The following is a 20,332-nucleotide window of genomic DNA, read 5'->3' as shown; positions in this document are numbered from 1 at the left end:
CTTATGTACTTATACATAATTCGGTGAGAATTTATCATCTATATCCATTTTTTTTTAGATTTCAGTTTCAATTTAAAAGAAACTATTCAAGGTATTCTCATCAAATTTCATACACTAATAAAAATTTTCATGTTGCATTACTAATATACACTTGGCGGAGCATTCATGTATCATGAACATATTTCTAGTTATTTTAATTTTTTATATCTCAACACAAATTGCAGAGGCCATGTTTCACCAAGATGACAGTTTTACATTCTAAGAATAAATATTATGATCAGTCTTTTGATGTTTTAATAGGCTGTAGCAATGTTCTTCATTCATAAAGAAATACAATGAACAAAGCTGCGAATCTCTTGCACAACCAAGAAATATATGATGTATTGTTTGTTCTATTTAGTAACTACCTCATGGGAGATGCACATCAAATATTAGGAATGAAAAAATCTTTGTACCAAAAATGATATGATTTTCTTCCTTGCACTCTAATCTGTTTCTGATAATTGAACAATATTTGACGGGCGTATCATACAGCATGGCAGTACACTTTCTTTTAATATAAAAAGTACTGAAAATTCAATCTCATAAAAAATCTCAAGAACTGTAGAGTACTGATAGATATTATTAGGCGTAATAAAAAAATATGTTTACGGTTACCCGACTGATGCTATATTTAATTACCCACCCAATTTTTTTTTTTTGGTCGTAAAAATCCGGAAGTCTCTCGCCGGTCAGTTTAACTTTAACATGCATCTTGATCGGTCAAGCGTTTGAAATCAAAAGTACTAGAAACAAAATGGCATGTTTAATCTACATCATTATAAAGTGGCAAGTCCAAACAAAAGTAAATCACCACACAATGGTAAAACTGTTTTGTATTTCAACCAATTCATGTGAATTTGTATATAAAAAATTTCAATAGAATAAAAAAATAAATTCTTACCTACCGACCCTATTTTATTTCAGCATGTAACCGTAAACAAACAATTTTTTTTTATTATGCCTTAATATGCAAGCATCCTAAGGTAGTACTGATTCAAATGTTTTCAAATCACGGCCCCAGGGTTAAAAGGGCTTATTAAAAAAATCTGAAGAACAGGAGGGCTAATGTGACTAAGGTGAGTGTTGTAGCATATTGGCCTCTTGTCTTGATATTCTGGTGTGCTGATGATTCACAGGCATGGTGTTTTTCTGAAATAATTTTTTTCTGTAAAGTCTTGTTGTTTTCACTTAAAGTGTTATGTGTTTATAGCTTTATGTTTAGACCAAATTCTTACAGAGTTTTGCTGTTGCTTGTTGATTTAAGTAAGATCCACAGACTATATCTAAGGGAGATAATTCTCACAAGGATAAATTACTAAACATACTTTTTCCACAGGATCATAATTCCATGGAAAAACAATTTCTATTCGGCTAGAAAATTATGTTTTCTCAGATTGCCATTATGTGTCTTGAATGTGTTTAGATGTGTCACTTCTTACAGTGTAAATTAATCCCATACCAACAAAAGTATATCTACAATATATAATTCATAGATTTTTTAAGTAAAGAGATAATTTCAAAAAAAATTTTAAGTAAAGAGATAATTTCAAAGAATTTTCAATTTTTTGCTCACCTGAGCCAAAGGCTCAAGTGAGCTTTTCTGGTCAAAAAATGTCATTCATCTGTCTGTCGTGTGTTGTCTGCAAACTTTTTCACATTTTTCAACTTCTTCTCTGATCCAGAACTACTGGGCCAATTTCAACTAAAATCGCTAAAAACTTAGGTGAAGGGGACTTAAGTTTGTTTACAGGAAGTGCCATTTCCTCTTTCAAGGGAAGATAATTAAGAATTCATGAAAAATTGGTGGCATCTTTCAAAATTTTTCTCAAGAACCATTATGCCAAAACTAAGGTGGATGCATCCTTAGGGAGTGCATATTCAAGTTTGTTCAAATCATGACCTGGGGTAAGTCTGGGCCACAACAGGGTCTTACATAGGAATTTATAAGAAATATTTTTAAAATTCTTCTCAAGAACAGCAAAGACATTATTAGTCATTGTGTCGACATATGAATGGAAATAACTATTGTTAATTGATTATACGTAGTTTTATATGTAATACGTCAATATATCTAAATGTCAAGTTAAAGGCCACAGCAAGAGATTTCTTTTTCTCATGTATAAGATTTTGGAATAAATTCTGCTTCATATGAATACAAAAATAAGTTTGCCTACAACAGGGCGCAATTGGTACCCATGGGAATTCCAACAGATTGTTGGAAAACCTGGTCTCCAAAAACCACATAGATATTGTCAATCAGAAACTCAAGCATTTTAATATGAACTCATGTAGTGTATATTGAAGTTTGTTGAAATCATTAACCCATGGGGTAGGGTGGGGCCACAATAAGTAATCAAAATTTAACATATGTAGGAAAAAGAATCTACTGATGAAGAACAGAAGGGCCATAATTTCTAAGGTGAGCGAAGGAAGTTGGGGAGAGCTTACGTAATACCCTTTGTGTCGGTGTCCCAGGTTAAAGTTTTTTGAACAGATTTCTTTTGAATTACTTAAATGCCCTTTATGAATCAGAAATGCATGGACAATGCTTTTAGCGTTTCATTGTACCAGTCAAGGTTTTAGATGCTGTAATTTCAGCTAAAGAATGACCAGATTAATGTTTTTGGTGCAGGTTAAAGGTTTTGGAGGAGGTTAAGGTTTTTGGAGTAGGTTTCATTTCCAAGTAACTATAAGCCCTTGACCAAACTTGTAGGGATGATACATCTAAGGATGACACTGCCAGGCTTGCTTTGGATGCTGAATCTGACCAACATTTTCCCGATGAGTGACCAGGTTAAAATTTTTGTAGCAGGTTCATTCTGAAATAACTTATAATGAGCCCCATGTTGACCAAACTTGTATGGATGATAAATCTAAAGATGCACACTTCTGGACTGTTCAGATGCTGGATTTGACCAACATTTTCTGGATGAGTGACCAAGTTAAAGTGTTTTGAACAGGTTCATTCTAAAGTAACTATTATCGCTATGTTGAACAATCTTGCAAGGATGATACATGTAAGGATGCACACTACTGGACTTGCTTCTGATGCTTGATTTGACCTACATTTTCTGGATGAGTGACCAGCTTAGTTTTTGATGCAGGTTCATTTTAAAGTACAGTCTATGTTGACCAAACTTGCATGGATGATACATCTAAGGATGCACTCTACTGGACTTGCTTCAGATGCTGGTTTTGACCTACATTTCCGGATGGGTGACCAGGTTAAAGTTTTTCAAGCAGATCCATTATCAAGAATCTATAAGGGCTACCTGAACCAAAAGTTGCATGGATGATGTATCAAGGGATGCATATTAACAGAGTTGCTTCAAATGCTGGATTTGACCTACAGTACCACAATAGAGAGGTTGAGATTTTAAACTTGTACGCATACATGTATGTTTGCACAAACTTTGATGTACATGTTCACGTTTTTTGTAATTTGTCTGTTGGGATTTAATGACGTGTAACATGAACGTGTTATAACATGAACGTGTAGACTGTAATTGGTATCTACGATTCAACTATTTAGTAGTTTTGTGACATTAGTTTGACTTTAGTTAGTGAACAAAACACGGTTAAAATAAATATTCATGAAACTTAACATCCTAAATAATTAACAACAATAACAGTTTCACACATAAATATTCAAGTTTTTATTGAAAAAGCTACAAGTTTACACCTACATGTAGATGCAGGAACGTGTAGAAAACTTATGAACACCAAAACTGATGACGTAATATGCAAGAAATTTAGGGAATTTCCCTACTAGACGTACATGTATGAAATCTCAACCTCTATTTTCACACAAACATACTGGTAAATATTTTAAAAATAGTATGTCAATGTGCCCTAAATTAATTCAGTTTTGTAATTAATCAGTGGTCATCTATTCTCATGCATTATATTTACTACTTGAAGATTGTAACCCAGAGGATCATTTGGGGTTACAATATATCAAAGCAAAGGAACATTTATACACAAAAAGGTAAATTTTAACAAAAAAGATGGGGCCACAACTGGTGATCAAAATTTTACGTAAGGAATGTTTTGTAAAAATCTTTCAAAATATTTTCAAGAACAACAAAGCCATTATTAATCTATATGTAAGCATACTGAGAAAGTGTAGATTCAAGTTTGTTCATATCATGGACCCTGTGAAATCAAAGTAATTAGAGAGGAAAAAAAATCTTCCAAAGTGTTCTCAAGTACAGCAAAGCCATATATAAAAGAGCATCTTCAGATAATGTAGATTCAAGTTTGTTCAATCATGATACTTGGGGGTGGGTGAGGCCAAAATCATTCAAAACTGATGATGAAGAACAGCAATGTCAGAGTTAGGTGAGCATTGTGGCCCATGGGACTCTTGTTATGACATGTAGTAAAAGCATCTGATATTTAATAAACTGAAGGTAGATCAGGCAAAACCCAGATTGTTAAATTTAATGGTGTTTTTTTGTAGATGAGGAAGAGAAAAAGACTGACTGATAGAGAGAAGCGTCAGAAAGACAAAGAGAGGAAGAGAGAAAAGAGACAGCAGTCCTTTCCTTCCTTTGATATTCCAGGAGACAATACTGTTCCTGATTGTGATGTCCCTCATGGGTCAACAGATGGAGAGATGTCAGCTCCTCCTGATACTTTTCCTGGGCATGGCTTTAATGGGTTGCCACCTGTTGAGGGAAAACCCATGGCCAGGATGCAGGCCTCTCCTAGTGAGAAAATGCATCCAAATGCCCTGAGTAACGCATCTTCTCAGGGAAGTCGTCTGTGTGCCCGAAACGGAGGCATGGCACCGTCCCCTGACTCCCCACCGTGGGTTTGTACCTCACCGAGGGTACCTGAGCCGGACACCGTGCACGTGTCTGGCTCAGCAGGTCAGGCGCAGCTGGATATGTCATCCTCTCAGGGGGATGAGTCCAGCAGGAGTCAAATTGATGCAATGGATATCAAAACAGATTTTCAAACAGATACTGAAACGATACTAAATGAATATATAGATATTGAAAATGAGAAAGATGAAACAATGAATGCAAAACTAGACACCGAAACTGAAATATATGATTTTGAAGACAAGAATGGAATTCAGTATTCTCCTGTTATATTTAATGATGAGATTGATACAAGTAATACAAGATCCTCAAAGACCTTCAGGGTATGTGTACAAGGCTCTTTTCATCAGGGTGATATCATTTTTGGTGAGAATGCTGGAACTCAGTGTGTTGCAAATTCATTAGCTGCATTATCATATCATAAGCTGAAAAATTCTAAATATTGGGAAGAAACAGACATGGACAAAGTATTGGCAACAGGAGATGAGTTATACACTTACTTGCAGCGCAGTTCAACAGCAATCAGCAGGTACCTTTTAGTTCATGAATTGCCTCAATTTTTTGAGTGTTTTAGTAAATTGTTTGAGTTCAAAGCAAATGAATCCCTGGCGAGTCTGATAAATTTGTTAGATGTAGAACCATGTTATGAAGACTTTAATGCATTCTCACTTTTAGATGCACTGCATATTGCCCTCGGAGATACTGATGGATGCTTTGTGTGTTTTGGAGGAAGTACATTTTTGGTTGGGAAAATCGGGGATGAGTTTTTCACTTTTGATTCTCACTCAAGGTCTTGTAGGGGACATATGAGCATAAACGGTAGAAGTACAAGGGTGTTGTATCAATCGGTCCAGGACATTTACAGTCATGTTTTGTCATTGGCTGTATCAATGGGATATGCAGGACTTGTTAACTGTGAGATAACAGGAGTGCACTGTACATTGAGACAGTTTGAAGGTAAAGAGGAAACCATTTATGGAGAACAGAATTATCTGAAGGGTAAGGAGAAGACTGTTTCGAATGAAACACTTTCAGAAGAAAACATATCACTGTCTAAGAATTCTAGTCTGAATTTAAATGAAAATGGAGTAGAAATTGTTTTGATTGAGAATCATAAACTAAGTTTTGTGCCATTGTCTCGTAAAACCAAGCAGCAGCTTTGTAATGTTGTTAGAATACCATGTTCAAGTCCTACAGGAAGAGATGAACAGGTTTGCCTTGTACAAGAAATTGAAGCACCACTTAGTTGTGAAGAAATTAAAAGAGATGGGAATTGTTTTTTCAGAGCAGTTTCATTTTGTTTGACAGGGGTAGAGAAATATCACTATGAAATACGTTTAGCAGTTTGTCAGCACTTACTTCAAAATAGAATGTTGTTTCAACCTTTCTTAAGAGCAACTGAAAATTCTGTTGAGAGGCATATTTCATCTACTAGTATGTTAAACATTGGCATATGGGCAACCGAAATTGAAATTCTTGCTCTCTCTCATCTTTTGAGCACTGACATACATACATACTCACAGAACAGATGGATAACATATTCAGGACAGATGGTTGATCAGAAAAGAAACAGCCAACCAAAGGAGTCAATTTATCTCTATCATGAGAATCAGAATCATTATAACGTTGTTTTGACAATTTCTGGCAGAAGTTCAGAAGCCATTTGCAGGTCAACATCATTGCATATTGGCAATAAAAATGAAACCAAAAGGGAATTGAGTGAAATGCATTATTCTGTACCCTCTGTAGAATCACAAATCTTTTGTGAAGATGCACCTTCCCATGAAAAGAAAGTTGGTAAATTGCAAAAAAATAAATCAAGAGCTATACTGAGGAAACTTGAAAGAGCAAAGCAAAAGTATAAAAGTGACCTCAAATTCAGAGTGAAGACAATAGCTGAAAGGAAAAAGAGATACAAAAATGATGAAATGTATCGAACAAAGTTAAAGAGGCAAAGTGTGGAAAAGTATGCATTAGATGCAAATCACAGAATGAGAGTTCAGGAAAACAGCAAAAAGAAATACAGGTTAAATGAAGGTTATAGAAAGAACATGAAAAGCAGAAGTACTGAAAAGTACAAATCAGATGTTCTGCACCGAAAGGACGTAAATGAAAGAAGCATGAAGAGGTACTTAACAAATGATGTATACAAAAGGAAAGTTAAAATAAGAAGTATTCAGGAGTACAAGAAAAATAGGGTGCATAGAGAAAATGTCATGAGGAGAAGCATAGAAAAGTACAAGATTGACCAAGTACACAGACAGAATGTAAAGCAAAGAAGCTCAAAAAAGTACAAGATGGATGGAGAACACAGAGAGAATGTAAAGCAAAGAAGCAAAGAAAAGTATCAGATGGATGAAGAACACAGAGAGAATGCAAAGCAAAGAAGCACAGAAAAGTATAAGATGGATGAAGAACACAGAGAGAATGTTAAGCAAAGAAGTATAAAAAAGTACAAGAAGGATGAAGTTCACAGAGAGAATGTTAAGAAAAGAAGTACAGAAAAATATAAAACAGATGAAGCACACAATAGAATGGTTAAAGCATCTAGTAAACTAAAGTACCATTTCAGTTCTGATGCCAAAAAAGAGAAGAAAGAATATGTAAGAAATCAGAGACAGGCATTAAAGGTGAAGTTGGAAGATGAAGATGAAGTTGTAGAATTATTTAAGGAAAATGCTAGAAAAGGACCAGAGTTCACTTGCTGCTGTTGCCATCGCTTATTGTTTGAAAATCAAGTTCAAGGATGTGCACCTGAAATGTATGAAAAAAGTCAGCAAGCAAGGGAAGTTGCACAGACATGCATACAAAACAATTATGTTCATCAGTGCATAGAGTCCTGCTCATTGAATTGTCCAAAAGTATCACTATGTATCTGTTTTACATGTCACAGGAAAATATTGAGCGGTAAAATCCCAGCAGAGGCAGCTGCCAACAAAATGTATTTAGAGGAAATTCCATTTCAACTTGGTAATTTGAATAGCTTAGAGCAGCATTTGATCGCTTTGCACATACCATTTATGAAAGTGATGGGTCTTCCACAAGGTGGCCAACGAAATGTTCATGGACCTGTTGTATGTGTACCTTCAAGCCTAAAGAAAACAACTAGTTTGCCATTAAATGCAGATGAAAATTTATTGCTTCGAGTTAAACTCAAAAGAAAGCTGACATACAAGGGATACTTTGAATACCAATTTGTAAATCCCAATCATGTAAAAACAGCTCTTAATTATTTGAAAAAGAACAACCGATGGTACAAAGATGCTGTGATCAATACTGCATGGGAAGAAGATTGCGAACAAAGTGACTTAATAGCAGATGATTCCATTGAATTTACAGATGAGGGACCAAATGAAGAGAATGAAGTTCTGGAAGTTGTTATGGATACTTGTTTGCAACCTGTTGATGTTGCACAGGAGGTGCTTGACCACTACTTCGATGATGTATACAACATTGCTCCAGGTGAAGGAAAAAATCCTATCCGCATGCTGCAAGAAGAAGGGAATGAAGCAAAAACATTTCCTCATTTATTTCCTTCTGGAAATTTTTCATGGAATGAAGAGCGAGACGTGAAGATATCCCTGTCAAAATACTTCAACAATAGGCTTATGAATGTTGATAATAGATTTGCTAGAGATACAAATTACATTTTCTTCAGCCAGTACATGTCTGAATTGAACCAGGTGATTGAAAAGACACAGATTTCAATCCGCAAGTCTGTATCTAAACTAGATGGAGGGAAAACAGTAACCTCAGACATGTTGCAGAATCCAGATGTGCTCTCTAAATTGCTAAAAAATGATGAGGCTTTAAGATTCATGCAACCAATAAGGGGAACACCTGCATATTGGTCAGCTGCACAGAAGGACCTCTTTGCAATGCTCCGACAGCTTGGTATCCCAACGTGGTTTTGTTCATTTTCTGTTGCTGAGTTCAGGTGGAATGAAATTATTGGGTGCATTTTACGCCATCAAAATGATGATAGACATCCAGATAATTTGGACTGGTCAGAAAAAAGCGAGTTGCTAAGAAGCAATCCAGTTTCAGTTGCTAGAATGTTCGAACATAGATTTCATGTTTTCCAAAGAGACGTGATCTTGTCACCAGCACAGCCAATTGGCAAAGTTATAGATTACTTTGTAAGAGTTGAGTTTCAGCAAAGAGGTTCCCCACACATGCATTGCTTATACTGGGTAGAAAATGCACCGAAATTTGATGAAGATGATGAAGACACTATTTGTGCTTTTATTGACAAGTACATAACATGCTCCTTGCCGGTCGAAATTGATAACACTGAATTACGTAAAACAGTAATAGGTGTGCAACAACACAGTAAAAATCACTCTAAATCATGCAGAAAAAAGGGAACAGATTGTAGATTCAATTTTCCTAGACCACCATCAGAAAGAACATTTATTGTAAGAAAGTGTGCAGAAGAAGACGATGATTCTCAAGATGATGAAAGAATGTGTAATTCTCAGGCCAAAGATATTTTGTTGAGTGTATGGAATGAAGTCCTTGATGAAAAGAGTGCATTAAGGTCAACCGAGGAGGTATTCAGTAATATTCAACTATCGCAGGATTTGTATGAGATGGCGCACAGAATTTTATCATCAAGAACATGCACTATCTTGAAACGAAATCCAGATGAGATGTGGACTAACCAATATAATCCATGCCTTCTCAAATGCTGGGATGCCAATATGGACATTCAGTTTGTTTTAGATCCATTTAGCTGTATTGTGTATATAATTTCATACATCTCAAAGTCAGAACGAGAAATGGGAATGCTACTAAAACAAACCCAGATAGAAGCAGCTGAGGGAAATTTAAGTGCTCGCCAAACACTGAAAAGTATAGGATCTGCTTATCTTAATCATAGAGAAGTCAGTGCTCAGGAAGCAGTATACAGAGTTTGCAATCTAAAAATGAAAGAGAGTTCAAGAAAAGTTGTCTTTATACCAGTGGGAGAAAATCCAACCCGTTTAAGTAAACCACTTGCACAAATGAAAAAAAATGTAAAAAGTGAGGTAAATGACGATGAAATGGACGATGATGAAGATAGCATTTGGTTGACAAATATTGTAGAAAGATATGAAAATCGGCCAGACTTGGAACTTTTTAATGATATGTGCCTTGCTGAATTTTGCTCAGAGTTCCGAGTACTTTCCAAATCACAGATTCCTCAAACTGAAAAGGAAGGTGTTTATCAACTAAACCATGCAAAAGGTTACATTCAGAGAAGAACAAGATCAAAACCAGCTGTTGTTAGATATCCTAGATTCAACCCAGAAAATGCACCTGAAAAGTATTACCAAGCAATATTACAACTTTTTTTACCTTACTACACACAATACCAGTTGAAACCACCTGGCTTTCATCTATATCAGTCATTTTATGAAAGTGGGCACATCAAATTAAAGAACAAGAGTTTGCAAGCAGTTAAAGTTGTGGTGGATAGTAATCGTTCTAAATTCTCGAAGAATGAAGATGCAATCGAAAATGCACAAGAAACGCTTGAACTGTTTGGTGAGCCTGAAGATGCATGGGCAAAGCTTTGTCCAGAAACTGAGGTTAGGCGTGAAGAATGTCTAGAAGAGAAGAAAAAAAGAGGGGAAGAAGAAAACAAAGAAATGCTGCTTACTGAGGAATTTGAAAATGATAGTGTTTCCGACTTGTATCATATTAAGGACATCAGTAATTCAAGACAAGAAATTCTTCCCTTACTGCGAAGTTTAAATGCTAAGCAAAAGCAAGTTTTCTATACTGTTCGTGAGTGGTGTTTGAAAAAGATTGCTGCAAAGAAAGCAGAACCTTTGCATGTATTTGTAACAGGAGGTGCGGGAACAGGAAAAAGGAAAAAGCCATCTCATTAAGACCATACATTACGAGGCCTCTCGACTGTTTGAAAAAACGTTATCATCTCCAAATTCTGTATCTGTTCTCCTCACAGCTTTTACAGGAACGGCTGCTTTTAACATAGGAGGAAATACAATACATCATGTTTTTTCTTTAACCAAAGCCTTGCCTGTTCCATATGAACCTTTGAAGGAACAAAGTCTAAGTGCAATCAGGACCAAGTTAGAAAATTTAGAGATTTTGATAATTGACGAAGTATCAATGGTTTACAAACGACTTTTGTATTATACTCATGAACGGCTTGTACAAATCAAGAGATGCAAGGAACCCTTTGGAGGAGTTTCTGTCATAGCTGTTGGAGATTTTTATCAACTTCCTCCTGTAAAACAGCGGAAAGATGAAAGGTTGTATGTAGTGAATGGTTCTTATCCTGTTGACTTTTGGCTGGACCTTTTTAAAATGATTGAATTGGATGAAATAATGCGACAACGTGAGGATGTAGCATTTGCATCAGTTTTGAATTCATTACGAATTCGCACTATTGATGAACCATTGTCAGAAGAAATTAAAAAAACGTTGAAAGATTGCATCAGAGAAGGCCCTGGGGACGTTCTTCATGTGTATTCCACAAATAAAGAGGCAACTGAATACAATCTTATGATGTTGAGAACAAATTGTGCAGATTTGGTAGAAATAAATGCTGAAGATTATCAGAAAGATAAGACAACTGGGAAGTTGACATTGCGTGAGAAACCTTTTATTAGGACAACAACAGAAGGCCTATCAGCTTCTTTACTTTTATCTGTTAATGCTAAAGTAATGCTTACAAGGAATATTGATGTTGAAGATGGCCTTGTTAATGGTGCAGTGGGCACTATTTCACTTATTGATTTTGGAAAAGAGGGACAAAATGGACATGTGCAAGGAATTGGAATAATATTTGACAGTGAAAATATTGGAAAACAGAATGGAAAAATGACTTCTCATGGAAATCAGGTAATGATCAAAAGAATACAAGAAGATATTAAAGAGAAGAATGCAAGGAATTTTGTAAGACACCAGTTCCCATTAAAGTTGTCTTGGGCATGTACAGCACATAAAGTTCAAGGTATGACTGCAAACAATGTTGTGGTTAATTTAGATCGAGCATTTGCTCCTGGCCAGGCATACGTTGCAATAAGCCGGGTCACATCAAAGAACGGTTTGTACATTGATACAAAAGATGAAAACATATTGCAGAAAAAAATATTTGCTGATCCAGATGTAAAATTGGCCCTGAAAGAAATGCAGAAATTTACTGCTTACATGGATTTTTCAGAATCTGATGCTGATTTTGAGGATTGCAAAGCAATTGTCTTGCACAATGTGCAAAGTTTGAGAGGGCATTTTCAAGACGTAAAATGTGAAAAAAGATTTCAGAGAGCAAACTTTGTGTGTCTAACTGAAACATGGATCAGGAATAGTGAGAATACCTCAGATTTTGAAATTCAGAATTTTGAACTCCATCATGTAACAAGAAAACAGTCCTATGATGAAAGTACAGAGGATTTTACAAATCTTCGGAAATCCAAAGGTGGTGGTGTAGGAATTTACAAAAAAATAGATGAAAATGCTTTGATTTCTTCATTGCCAAATAAAAACATTGAAGGAATGGTTTTAGAATTGAGTAGAGAGAAGATTATACTTATAGTAATATACAGACCGAATACTCTCCGTGTTGAGTCTTTTCTTCCAAGTCTTGAAAATCTCATTAATTTCTTTTCTAGACGCAGTTCTAACTGTATCATTGTTGGAGATTTTAATGAGGATGCTAGACACAATGGACCAATTCAAAGGCTGTTAGTGTCTAAAGGATTCAAACAAAAGGTAGACTTCTCCACAACAGAGAGTGGAACTATTTTAGATCAAGTATATATTACTGATTCCATACAGGCCGAGGTTCTTAAAATGCCCCTTTATTATAGCTATCATGAAGCCATTAAAATAAATTTAAGGCTACAGTGAATCAAATTTCATTTTCAATAAAAGGTACAAGTATTAACTGCTGCGAGGGTCCGATGTACAGAAGGGTAACTCATTATTAGTAGTCCTTTGAAAGACTTTCATAGAAATTTCTATGTTTAGTAACCATGGCAACACCTTTTGTCAATATCAAAAAAGGTTGCAAAGAATATTCATCTCAGTATAGTCTACCTGTTTACCAAATCTTATTGAAATTGGACCAAAACTGTAAGAAGAATAGGGTTTTGAAAGAATTTTTTTTTTAAATCTATTTTTAGTGATCATGGCAACACCTTTTGTTGAAACAAAAACTGTTCTAGAGGATTTTGTATCTTAATGTATTCTACTTGTATACCAAGTCTTATTGAAATTGGACCGAAACTGTAGGAGGAGTATGTTAGTGTTCTGAAAAATTGTTTACAGAAAGACGGACGGACAGACGACAGAGTCACCTTTCCAATGCATTATCTTTTCTGGTCCCAGAATTATGAAGCAGTCTTAGACTTAAGTCAAAATTTGCTGATTGTCTTAAAGTTTTAATATAGAAAACACATAAAATTTGAAATGATATTAAAAATTGTTTCCTTTCCTTGTTGTATAGTCTACCTGTGTACCAAGTCTTATTGAAATTGGACCAAAACTGTAAGAGGAGTGTCAATTTAAAGAATTTCAGAGAAATTCCTATTTATAGTGACCATGGCTAGACCCTTTGTTGAAATAAATAAAAAGATAATAAAGAATTTTGTATCTTAATGTACTTTTTATGTACACCATTGAAATTAGAATGAAACTCAAATTTTTTTAGGTCAGTAGCATTTTGAAAAATTGTTTACACACAGGTGGACGGATAACAGACACCTTGCCAATGCATAAGCTTTCCTGGTCTCAGAATCATGAAGCAGTCTTTAAGACTAAAAGTCGAAATTTGTTGATTGCATAGAAAAAACATAAAATTTGAAATGTTAATTATTAAAAATTGTCTCCTTAATTTCTATGTTGTTAATTTTAATTTTCAATTGGTAGATTACAATAAATATTCTTATCATGCATAACTGACACTTAAGTTAACTGAGGCAGTTATATAATGCTTCATGATCCTGGGGCCAGAACTCTTCTTTTTAGTCTCCCAAAATCATAATTTACCAAATTACAGGTCATGTGGTATTAAATGGTAACACAAATATATCAGCACAAGGAGTACTTCCGGTTATACTATTATAAATGTAGCAATAACACTTGAGATGAACAAGATACTAGTAAAACTCAGGGGGGAAAACTGTGCAATTATATACGTGTGTATACTTCAATGAAATATATACCAATAATAATTTTGTAATCATTTCCACCTTGTTCATAGATAAAACTTTCTCTTCATTTGCATTCTGAGGAATGGGTAGATTACATCTGACACACAGTTAACAGAAGGAATGGATTGATAACATTTGATACAAATTAATTAACAGAAGGGATGGGTTGACTATGATTTGACACAAATTAGCTGACTGATTCCGCAGATCCTGCATTGTTAAGCAATCTTGATGACATTTTTCTTAAATACATGTGATAGGGTGATTTATTTCACATATTAATTATCATATTTCAGGATTTAATTAATTTGATCAGTTAAATGATCAGAATTTTTTCTTTACAGCATTCCATTTAATTTATTGAATTAACAGCTTATATGCATGAATAAACCCCATGGGGTTATTTACATTAATCTGTATTCCTAGATTCATTTATAGATGTATGACATCAATTTTAACCCCTGTCCTTCCCTATTTATAGCTTGTGCTGTGTCATGCAGGACCTTACTTGTCAGTCCCCCCCCCTCTTTTGGGGTTTAAACAACCCTCTATACACCAGTGCAAAATCTTTTATGGACAAGAAAAGAAAATTATGTTGCATAAAGATGTAAATTTTAAGCTTACCTGTATAATTTTTAATATATGGTATTTGGCTTTTACCCCCAGGAAAATGTTCAAAGACAACAATTAAAGTATCAATGAACAGAAATCACAGCTTTTTACTTCAGTGGATAAAATATATGGGAATGAGGTGTTCTGTTAATTTATCTTGGCGTTTTAAAATGTTAAGATTTGCTTGAATTGATTGAAAATTGAGATTTAAATTTATTTGAATTTAGATCTAAGGGCAGATCACTCTAACTGCAGAAAAGAACTCTTTAGTGTGCAGTGTAGAGAGGGTTCTTTAACTAATTTGTCATTATTGAGATTTTGGTCTGGTCAGAAGCAGACACCTTGCTTCCCTTATACATGTATTTGTTTGTTTGAGACTAAGTCGTGACAATCATCTGACCAAGTCAGGACTGAATGTAAGTTTTACCAATTATATCCAACATTATTGTTTATCTTTTAAATTCCCAAATATTTAATATTCTAATATAAAGTATAAAAGTTAGTATGTGTTATTATTTTAGGGTTTTGTATAAATATTTAAAGTAATGATTCTATATCAGTATGATTTACTGATATATCTGTGAGAATAAGTGCATGTGCAATACAGTGCAGTTATAGAATCAAATTCATCTTATATAGTTTTTCTCCTCTGTATATATTGAGTAATGTCCTTTTTTTCACATATCAGTATGATATATATCTTGAATATTGTTTACAAATATTATTATGCAGGCCCATAGCAACAGTTTCAAAAGTGAGGGGGGATACCTCCCAAAAAATCTGACAATTGAAAGAAAAAAAACTGTCCAGAAAGTAGGGGGCCAACTTCCCAAAATGATCTGACAAGCAAAAATAAATAAACAATTAAATAAATAAATAGATAAATGAAATGAAAATTTTTAAAAAAAAAATAGTGAACTGTCCAAATCCTGGAATTTGCCAAAGCTCGACCTTACAGGAAGACCTTGATTCAGTCACTGCCACTAGGAATTAAATATTTCATTTCAGGACACTTGCACCTCTTAACCAATGTCAGGGAACCAGTCTATTCATCTATGAGCAACTACAGGAAAATAACTCTTTAATAGACCATGCTGTCTGTCAAGCAATTTAAAGTATGTATTGTTATTAAATCATGGCTGTATATATATGAGGGGGGGGGGGGGGGGGAGTCCCCAATAATATTTGCAGATATATATATATATATATATATATATATATATATATATATATATATATATATATATATATATATATATATAGTATACTGTAGAAACCATAGTGCAACCCCCCCCCCCCCCCAAAAAAAAAAAACCTGAAATTGCTTCCTGCTTTTAATACTTGAGTTTATATCAGAGATGTGATATTGATGAGGCGCAGACCCAGAATCTTTCGGGGGAAGGGGGGGTCCACCCCAGTCAAAAAATTTCCAAATCAGCCAAAAATTAAAAAAAATAAAAAAATAAAATTCCTTTCCCAAATGTATCAAACTCCAGAAATTTTCTCGACAAGCCCAAAAAGGGTAAAGTACATTCCCAAATGTGAAAAAAAACTGGTGGTGGTGGAATCCACATTTTCTAAGAGGAGGTGGGGGTTCAAAGTCATTTTTTAAAATTGCTTCAGTATGTACAACTCTGCATAACTCTGCAAATTCCAGGGGGGGGGGGGGGTACCTGGGGTCATGATTTGAATAATTTAGAATCTGCACTATGCCAGGATGCTTCCACTTAAGTTTCAGCTTTTCTGGCTCGGTGGTTCTTAAAAAGAAGATTTTTAAAGATTGTTTTCTACATATTTCAATGTTAAAATTGGATTCCCTTTTGTGGCGCCACCTTTCCCAAGGGGTCATGATTTGAACAATTTAGAATCTACATTACCCTAGGATGCTTCCACATTAGTTTCAGCTTTTCTGGCCCAGTGGGTCTTGAAGATTTTTAAAGATTATTTCTACATATTTCAATGTAAAACTTGGGTTCCCTATTGTGGCCCCACCATATCCCCAGGGGTCATGAGGCCAAAAAAAAAAAAATAGTCTTGTTTCCTGCTACCCGACCTACCCTATTTTTTACCCCCCGACTCTAAAGTTTTTTTTAAGTTTTGGAAGAAAAAAAATCGGGAATTTCCGGAATTTCATTGTTCTGTCACCGTAATCAGTTTCCTTGTTAACACAAAAGAAGCATTTCATGAAATTCTTGTTTCAAATATGGACTTTCATAAAATACCACTTGAGTTGTGCATAAAAAGACATGAAATTTAATTTTAAAAGACAACGTTGACCTGTGACATGTTTAATTTGATCTTGTATTAGTTCATATCCAAAAAATGCTGTCGGAAAAAAATAAAATAAAAATATAAAATAAAATAATTTTCCTACCTACCTACCCTATTTTTTTCAGGTCGGTAGCAGGAAACAAGACTATTATTTTTTTTGGCCTGATTTGAAAATTTTGAATCTGGACTATCCCAGGATGCTTCCACATAAGTGTCAGCTTTTCTGGCCCAGTGGTTCTTGAAAAGAAATAATTTTGCCAATATATAGATTACTATAGTACACTCAGATACTATAGGTTTGTGCCCCCTCAATAAAAAAGTCTGATGACCTTTTTTTTTTTTTTTTTTTTTTTTTTTTTTTTTTTTTATTTTTTTTTTGCATGTCAAGGAATTTTTGGTAGTTGATGACTTGTTTTTTTATGCTTGTCGGGAAATTTTTGGTAGTGCCCCCTCAGCTGAAAATGTATGGCTGTGCCCCCCCCCTCCTCCCCCCAAACTGAAATTGCTTCCTATGGGCCTGCCTATTGTGGCCCCACCCTATCCCCGGATTTCATGATTTGAACTATTTAGAATCTACACTACCCCAGGATGCTTCCACATAAGTTTCAGCATTTTGGCCCAGTAGTTCTTGACAAGAAGATTTTATAATGACCCCACGCTATTTTTGTCTTTTCTTGATTATCTCCCCTTGCAAGGGGGCTTGGTCCTTCATTTTAACAATTTGAACTTCCCTTTACCTAAGGATGCTTTGTATAAAATTAGCCCAGTGTTCTTGTGAAAAGTTAACAGACGGACGGAGGAGGGACAACGTACGGGTGATCAGAAAGCTCACTTGAGCTTTCAGCTCAGGTGAGCTAAAAAGGAATCCGGACTGCCGTTGGTCATTTTTAGTGCTTTATATATATATATATATATATATATATATATATATATATATATATATATATATATATATATAACTACAACATAGTGTTTGTATGAATTTATCATGTCATAAGGAACCCTATTTTCATACACAATAGATGAGATAAAACGTACCATTGTACAGTGACTGTAGGGGTACACCCTCTAGGTGGATAACATATTCTGCCCCTTTTGTACGTTTCCCCGCAAAACGTAGAGGATGAGACGACTCTAGATCCTATTACCCTCAGGGCAATAACTGACCGTCAGACAGTCCAGCACAGTGTCATTTCCAATGTTTTAATCACAAAGTCAGCAGGAACAGCGTTCATCATACAAGTTTATATATGGACACCACGAGTATCAAACAGGTTAAAAGTAATGTTCCTTGGTGGGATACTACATGTAGACACTAAAGCCAAAATTTGTGCAAACGGATTTACATCGGAATTTGTTACTTGCGTTTTACAATAATCCTTATCAAAAGAAATAATCATATTATTGATGCAAAAATATCGATATCTTTACATTCTTTATATTTTGTGCATGTAACTTTTTATTCCATGAATTCCCGATACAGACATGTCCGTAAAATCTTTTCTCTGCGTTTCTATACTATACTGGATCAGTCCATTTGTCTTGTATAAGAGGGGGGCCACAATCAATTATTTGGCGCCAAATGTCACGAGTACTTCGGAATGTTTTATTGAATGGGCGTGACGGAATTAGTATCTTAAAGCCAGAGTTTAAGAATGTATATTTATCTCATTATTTATATCGTATAAAATATGGGTAACACATAAGCAATGAATTTGATAAGCTTTTCAATTTATAATATTTTTGTATTTACCAAAAAGTAGAGTATTCCAATTAGTTACATATTAGTCATTTGTTTTACTTACTAATTGTCCAGACCCGTAGAATGCAGGGGGGGGGGGGTTCCCACCTTTTTCTGAGTACAGTATTTTGCTACTGTAAATTTTTCTTTATAGATGCCGGTTGCCCCCCCCCCCTCCCCGTGCGTTTTGTTGCGGTAAATTCCAGAATGTGGACAGTTTATTTTTTATTTTTTTATTTATTTATTTTTATTTTTTTTTGCTTATCAGATCTTTTTGGGAAGTCCCCCCTCTACGTTTGAAACCGTTGCTACGGGCCTGTTGACATTAAATAATCTTCAATATTTTAATGGTATTATACACTTCTTTCATATGCTATGCGCATTAGATACTTACAGTCCTGTTGTTTTCTTAAGCGCAGATTATTTTATGTACTTTGAGATACAGACAACCAATTTAATTCACTTTCCGTTCTCCTACTCTAATTAGTCTTGGACAAGTTTTAGTTCAAAAAAGTTGGTGATGTCTTGTCAAAATCGATCAAAATATGCGGTAACGAGATATTTCGCACCCGAAGACAGAAACTCTGAAGATCCTGGAATTTCATGCATTTGCCCCCCCCCCCCCCCCCCCCCCTTAGTCAGCACCACACACGCATAACAAATTGATTGACAATTTACTGATGTTTTACTTGAAAGCATATATTTTCACATACTGTTTCGATTGTACAGATATTTTTTTGTTTTTATTGTGTTAATACATTGTATATCATTATAATTAACCATACCTTTATGCGCTTAAAGGGGGGGGGGTATGTCCAAAAAGTCTGTGTGGAATTTTTTAAACTTTGATATTCTCACACTTAATTGTACAAAATATAAAATCATGATAAGATTTATTTTAATTTAAGGACTATCTACAGTGATTTATTTTATTCTACCCGATTTCATGCATTTGGTTACCCCACCCCACCCCCCACCCCCGAGTCACCACCACACACGCATAACAAATTGATTGATTATTTACTGATGTTTTACTTGAAAGCATATTTTTCACATACTGTTTCGATTATACAGATTTTTTTTGTGTTTATAGTGTTAATACACTGCATATCATTATAAATAACCATACCTTTATGCGCTAAGTCGCTTTGAGCTCTTAATTATGACGGATCTTGCTCTGAACTAAATGTCATTGAAGTTTTTTCCCTCTCATCTGAAATTGCTATTTGTTATTCAATCAAGATGAGAAAATAATAAATTCTACTTTCAAAATATGATTTGGCAAATCTCCAATTTCTGATCAATCGCATAGGTACCTAGGTACATTTACATTTACCTTCTTTTGTCACATCACAATTGCATGTATGCACATTAATTAGTGCAAAATTCAACTGCAAACTCTTTACGAAGAATTAAAAAGACACACTGCTATTGTGAAGTCAAACACCATTGCTCTGACGTTGAATGACATACCCCCCCCCCCGCACTAAAGATAAATCTTACATTTGAGCCCAAACAACAGTGTGAAAAAATTCAGACATTCTTGGGATTGAATCCGAGTCGCCAGCGTGAAATTTCAACATGCTAACCATTACGCTATCAAAGACCATCGCATCAAAGTAGCAAGTAATAAATATCTAGAGTACGGGTTAATCAATTTTTAAACAAAT

At 34.9% G+C, this 20,332-nt stretch overlaps 1 protein-coding gene across 1 annotated transcript; it reads left to right on the top strand.

Moving 5' to 3' along the window:
- The first annotated feature begins 2,772 nt into the window (after positions 1-2,772).
- LOC133186474 (uncharacterized) lies at positions 2,773-10,747 on the top strand. The gene is made up of 2 exons (XM_061321714.1): positions 2,773-2,835; positions 4,505-10,747. Exons 1-2 carry the CDS (start codon positions 2,773-2,775, stop codon positions 10,745-10,747), a joined length of 6,306 nt encoding a protein of 2,101 aa, XP_061177698.1.
- Positions 10,748-20,332: the final 9,585 nt, after the last annotated feature.

Source organism: Saccostrea echinata, unplaced genomic scaffold (genome assembly GCF_033153115.1).
Source record: "Saccostrea echinata isolate AGI-Se365-2 ecotype Australia unplaced genomic scaffold, CSIRO_AGI_Sech_v1 ptg000014l, whole genome shotgun sequence".
NCBI lineage: Eukaryota > Metazoa > Mollusca > Bivalvia > Ostreida > Ostreidae > Saccostrea > Saccostrea echinata.
This window is presented reverse-complemented; position numbering and strand designations above follow the sequence as displayed.

Excerpts from the sequence above, each read along its gene's own strand:
- LOC133186474 (XM_061321714.1), top strand. The coding sequence starts at position 2,773 with ATGACACTGCCAGGCTTGCTTTGGATGCTGAATCTGACCAACATTTTC. Across the intron at positions 2,836-4,504 it reads TTTTCCCGATGAGTGACCAG|ATGAGGAAGAGAAAAAGACT; the intron begins GTTAAAATTTTT and ends GTTTTTTTGTAG.